Source organism: Jatropha curcas, chromosome 2 (genome assembly GCF_041381405.1).
Source record: "Jatropha curcas cultivar XTBG-Jc1 chromosome 2, XTBG_Jcur_1.0, whole genome shotgun sequence".
NCBI classification, from domain to species: Eukaryota; Viridiplantae; Streptophyta; class Magnoliopsida; order Malpighiales; family Euphorbiaceae; genus Jatropha; species Jatropha curcas.
Window position 1 is genome coordinate 17,680,831 of NC_143152.1, and position 6,182 is coordinate 17,687,012.

Sequence of the window (6,182 nt, forward strand, 5' to 3'; positions counted from 1 at the left end):
TCATTATCATATATATTTATTAAAAAATAAATTTAGTAAAGATAAAACTTAAAATTTTAAAATGCTTAATATATATATATATATATATATATTTATTTATTTATTAAAAAAATAATTTTTTTTATTTATTAGGAGACCTGATAGAGTGAAATAATATTGCGGACTACACGATAAGGAATAATTTTTCATTCAATAAATTTGTTAAAACACTTGTGCTCGAAATGATTCGTGATTTCTCACTTCTCATATAAGTGAAAAGACAATTAAATTACATGGGATTGACTTAAAAAATAATTTTATAAATATATTTAATCAATAATAAAATGAAATTTTCTAATACCGCTAAGCTTATGTGTTAGTAGTAACTGACAGTGGTAGAGTTCAAAAACTGAAAAGGGCGAGCCGAAATTAGATTGTGAGATGGCGAACCCTAGGAGGAGCTCAGAGAATTCATTTCAGTTCCAGAATCTCTCACGATTGTCATCTATAAAGCATTTTTTAAAGAAGCCACAAGCCTTCCCTTTCTTGCTTTTGATCTTTCTCTTACTCACATGGCTCTCTCTCAGACTTCAGCGTTCTTCACATTTCTCTCCCGCTAATCTTCATGGAACTCAGGCGAAAATATGGAGCACAGAAGATGATAAGAAGGCCAATTTGGTAAGATTCAAATCTGAGTTGTTCCCTTCTCCCATCATCAAAGACAAGCGTGGTTGGCTCTTCAATCCCGTTTCTCTTGCCATTCACTCTGGAATTAGAGGTCTCTCTTTCGAATTCGATTCTTTTTCTTACACTGTAAAAACGCTGCATAATGACATTTCCAATTTGATTTATTGGGCTTAATTGGTCTTGTTTTTCTCCAGGTAGTGCAGTGTCTTGCGATTCACTTCATGTTGGTGAAATACGGCCTGGCTCTGTGAGGGGAAACCATAGACACTATACTTGCAATGAGACATTTGTCATTTGGGGTGCCAAAACTTTGTTTAGGGTAAATGATTTCTCTTCTCTGCAATGAAATATTCCAGTTATACATGTGATGTTCAAGTATGTTAAGAAATCTTGCCATTTGTTGAGTTCTATTTCAGACTTTAAAAGTTTTGTCCTTTATCTTCATTTTGTGTTAATCATTTGGTAGCATCAACTTGTCTTCTATTTTTTGTTTCTGTGTTGTTTCTTCACATATTTCTCAACCAATTGCAGTTGGAAAACAGCCAGATATCGGATAAAGGCTTTGCTCAAGTGATTGTTGGTGCAGATGAGGTTGCTGTTGCAGCTAGTCCAAGTGGAACTGCCCATGCTTTGGTAAATGTAGATCCTATACGTTCTACGTTTTTTATTGGGTGCCAAGATAATATGATCGACTATAACAGCTCAACTACTGATTTTAATGTTTGGAAAGATTTATAAGTTTACTTGCTCCTTCTTTTGCCTGTCTTTGCTGTTATTTTAACCTGCTGAAATACTGATCCATGTTTATATTTTGTTTGGCGATGTCGCTAGAGTGCTAGAGTTTCGTTGATTAAGGTAGTTACTAGTTACAGTAAATGATAGCTTATACTATGTATATAAAATACGTTATTGTGTCCTGTGGCTTTTTAACAGCAGCAATTCTTCCATTCTTTTGTCAATAGTAAACGCTCAGGTATCTGTAATGTGAATGTAATTCATATCAATGAATAATTTCAATTTTTATTGAATGATTGTTTTTATTACCTTTACATAGTATATTGAATCAATTCATACATAATTCATTTCATTTGCAAATGGATTCTTTATTTACTAGTTTATACTTAGTTTTTTGAATAAATTGTTATGGCATTCATTTCATTCATTTGTTAATCAATTCTCATGTTTGGATTAACTATAGAATTCATTTCAAATGTGTAGCTTTACTATTTTGTAGTTAGAAATCATTAGTTTTAGTGCTTTGTACCCTTGTTAAGTTTAGAATTCATTTGCCAATTCCATCAATTTTGATAAAATAAGAAAAACCAATTCTATATAATTAAAGATGTAACACTATATGAATTTTCATTTATGGAATTCATTCATATGAAATGCTCTTACTGTGTCTTAAATAAATGTTAAGGCCTTAAATATCTAGTATTTTAGTTTTTTCCTCAAATTGGGATGTCATTTTAATTTAGGGATTGCATTTGCATGGAGCTTGGACTTTTGTTGATTTCTTCCGTTCTTCTTTTTTTAATGGCTCAATAGCATAGGTTGTCTGTGCATTTTGGAATTACATGATTAGTTTAAACTGAATGTTAATCATGATGGTGCAAGAAGTGTACTTGGTTGGATGAATTTGAAATGATTTGACAGTAACTGTTGAAGTACGCTGTGAAGATGGTTCATTTTAGTAGATAGGTGACCGAAAGGAGTTCTGAAAGTTTTGGTCAATGGGCTTCACTATATATCACAATTTGCAAAGTGAAACAACAAAGGTTTGTTCCATTTATTAGGGAGCAAATATTTGACTGATATGTGAGCAAATAGCAAAGTAGTATTTCTATTGTTATCTTTACTAATGTGCAAAAGTTATCACGGATCCAATATTATCTAACATGACAGTTGATAAGGAAGATAGAAAGATGATAAGGAAGAGAAAAATGTATTTATATAGTGGGGACAGCAAGAAAGGTGTGGAGGTGGAAAAATAATTAAAACTTAATTTTCTAAAATGATAGATGATGTGACATTTAAAAAGAAAAAAAAAAAAAAAGAGGAAACTAAAGTGACACTTGCAGTAGAACGAGAGAAGTTGAAGTTATTTTTAGATGTCTAATGGTTTTATGGATCTGGATCTCTTTTTGGTCATGTTTCACCAAAAATTTGGTTAATTGTTAATCTTTAAATTATTCTAAAATTTTAGATCCTTCAAAGCTATGAAATTGTTGTTGTGAATCAAATCATGGTGTACTTATATGATTAAGAATATGCATTATGCGTAAGTCTAATGATGATAGTGCAAGCTGTGGCAATTAAGTTATGTAGGTGTGCAGATTTTGCGTGTCTCTCTCTGGTGTGTGTTTCAGTGATTGCTCCTAATCCCGGTTGAACCAGATTCTTTCTCATTAACAGTTAAAAGTGGAACAAAGGCCAATGGCTTTGCGGGAAGCTGGGTTATGAAAATTGAATGTAATAATTCCTTTTGCTGAGTTTGTCTTGGTAATGCTATTACCAATTGTCTTGACTTGCTAGACGTCTCTTCTAATGGGTTGAGTTTGAGTGGGTCTTGAGCTTAGGAAGTTCACCATTCAGTTAGCATGTGCACCATGTTGGGCTTCATTCTATCCCAATTTCCAGGTGTGAACAGTATCTTGTAACATATGAAATTCATATATCTAGAAGCACAAGGAATATTAAGTGCGGGGTGTCTTGGCAGCTTTTCTATTCGGTTCCCTTCATCCCTATGAAAGGTAAGGCAAGCTTTTTTATATGTTTGCCAAAGCTTTATATTGATTAGCTGACTGACCTGCATTCTTATTTTTATGGTATCAATTAAATGGATCCCGAGCATTAACATTTATTGTTCTATGCAAATTCATGTATTGCAACTTAGAAAACATGAAACTTGAAATAACAATACGTCTTTTTTTCTCAATTCATAACATGGTATCGGAGCAGTAAACCTTAAAAAGCCGATATTTTTCTTCTTCTATTCTGTCGAAGCTTCCCTAGCGAGAAGCTACTGCCTCCTTTTGTTATTTAATCTTGGGTGGTTTATTTGTCTCACCGCCCTCCCTTGGACTATTAGCTACCGGTTGAGGAGAATACCAAATCTATATTTGAAAGTTTCTCTTTATTTCAATTTAATATAAATATATATAGATAGGCATTTCAATGATTCTAAAATTACTGGTTTTCGGTTTTAAAAAAGGTGGAACTAAAATCAAATCGTTTTTAGACGGTTTCAAAGGTGGTTTTAAAACCGTCGGTTTCGATTTTAAACCGGAATTAGATAATTTTTTTTCAAGTTTTTTTTAACATTTTTTAGTTTTCTAGCTAAAGAAGAAAATTAATAACAGGAAACGGTGTTAAATTAAGAAAAAAAAGAAAAAAGAGTATATAAATAATTTGAAAATTTATTAAAAAATTATTCCGTTAATGTTGAAAATTAAAATTAATTTTAACAATTTGAAAATCACGTGTGATCTTTTCTTTTCTTTTTTTAATAGTTTCAAATTGGAATTGCAGGTTTAAAATTAATACTATCGATTTTGATTTTCAAATATAAAGAATTGCAACTGAACTTTATCCAGTTTTCATTACGGTTTGGAACCTTGAACTGTTAATCTCGGTTAAGTTTTGGTTTTCATCGATTCAGTTTCGGTTCAATTCTGAATCATGTCTACATATAGATATATGAATATTACAATTAAATATTAATACATATTTTTTAAATTAAAAAATTTCTTAATTTCCAATATTATATAGAAACTCTGATCTCATATTAATTTATTTTATATAATGATAAAATTCAACAAATCCTAATTAGGCGTTTAGCTGAGTTATAATTTAAATAACTCTAACTTACACAGTTGTTTTTCTAAAAAGTAAAAACAATTTGAGAGAAATAAAAAGGGAATGTCCCTAATTTGGATTCTCGATTCAAACAATGAGTGGTAATAATGTGAATTTTCAATTAATTTTTGGTACCAGCAAAATTGATAGTCGGTAAGCTATGTTCTCCTGTATGCCCTTATGGCATGCTTACGTCTCTTAACCTAAACCCTAGCTTTTTCCGTTTAAGCCTAACTTCCGCTCTTCTAGTTTTCGCCGATCACCATGGAAACCTCTTTAGAACCGTTGTCCCTTGTTGCAGAAGAGGATGAGGGAAATCAGGTTCCTTCTAGCCCTGGCTATATTCAATCTCAGTATGACTTTTGCTTGGTAGGGATGTTCCTTACATTGAATACTATACACTTTCCATCGATGACAATAACACTTGTTGATCTATGGCACCCCTTAGGGGGGGTATTACGATTTCAGGACTGGGTGCAAAACGTTATTTATTTCAGTTCTACAATGATGATGACTTGGAAAGCGTCATGACGGGCTTGCCATGGCACTTCAGTCGCCATTTGTTGTTATGGCATAAGCTGCAAGGTCATGAAGATCCTTTGCTGGTTCCCCTATTAAAGACTAAATTTTGGGTGCAGATTCATGACCTTTCTGCGGGTTTTATGATGGAATCGATTGCAACAATGCTAGGAAATTTCATTGGTGAGTTAGTTGAGTATGATATGAGACCCCTACCTGTTGCACTGTGGAAGTTTATGAGAATTTTAGTTAGATTGGATATTACGAAGCAGTTGCAATGGAGGACAAAACTTATTACCCCATCTGGAGAAGCTATTTTTGTCTTGTTCCGTTACGAGAAACTATTTGTCTTCATACGCAAGCTTGGTCACATGGACAATTATTGTGAGCTACGTTTACATCGACATAAGGAGGACTTACAACTGTAGTGGGACGATTCTATTAGAGTTCCATATATAAGATAGAATCAATATGTTAGCTCATGGATAAAGGAGGAGGGGGAAGTGGTTACTCATAAATTGGTTAGAAGTGGAGATGACGCTACTGGCGGTTAAATGAATTACTTGAAGGTCCATGATTTTCAAGCGGCTTTTATGGGGAGGGAGATGTATGGGAGGAAGGCAATGGATCTGGATGTTTATTGGGTTAAGTGGTATGGAGGAAGGGATAACAAGACCAGATGATGGTAAAAAAAGACCTCGGAAAATAATCAAACGACTATTAATGTTTCTAGTATTTTGGATTCATTGAAAGCTTATAAAAACATAGATCGACTAATACTACTGGACAGGACAGTCGAAAGCAATGAGACTTTTATCTTAGAACTGTCAAGGGCTTGGCAATCCCCGTATAGTTCGAGCTGTTAAGGAGCTCTCTAGAAACTACAAGCCATTGGCAATTTTTTTAATGGAAACGAGGGCATATGAGAGTAAGGTAGAGGAGGTGCGACGGGCTCTGGGGTTTGATAATATTTTTGTGGTTGATCGAGTGGGCATGGGTGGCGGGTTGGCAATGATATAGAAGCAGAATGTTGGTCTTTAAATTCAAGTTTTCTCTTCTCACTTTATTGCTTGCCATTTTCAGGTCAATAATCTTTCTTTTCGAGTTACTGGTTTCTATGGATACCTAGAACAGTCTCA

General features: G+C 33.5%; 2 protein-coding genes across 2 annotated transcripts; both read left to right on the top strand.

The window, feature by feature from the left end:
• The first annotated feature begins 353 nt into the window (after window positions 1–353).
• On the top strand, window positions 354–1,694 carry LOC105641364 (RmlC-type cupin). The gene is made up of 3 exons (XM_012225887.4): window positions 354–757; window positions 861–985; window positions 1,198–1,694. The coding sequence occupies exons 1-3, from the start codon at window positions 421–423 to the stop codon at window positions 1,402–1,404; spliced, it is 669 nt and encodes a 222-aa protein (XP_012081277.1). The 5' UTR covers window positions 354–420; the 3' UTR covers window positions 1,405–1,694.
• Window positions 1,695–4,788: 3,094 nt separating this feature from the next.
• On the top strand, window positions 4,789–5,471 carry LOC105641367 (uncharacterized). The gene is made up of 2 exons (XM_012225891.1): window positions 4,789–4,893; window positions 5,022–5,471. The coding sequence occupies exons 1-2, from the start codon at window positions 4,789–4,791 to the stop codon at window positions 5,469–5,471; spliced, it is 555 nt and encodes a 184-aa protein (XP_012081281.1).
• The last annotated feature ends 711 nt before the right edge of the window (window positions 5,472–6,182 follow it).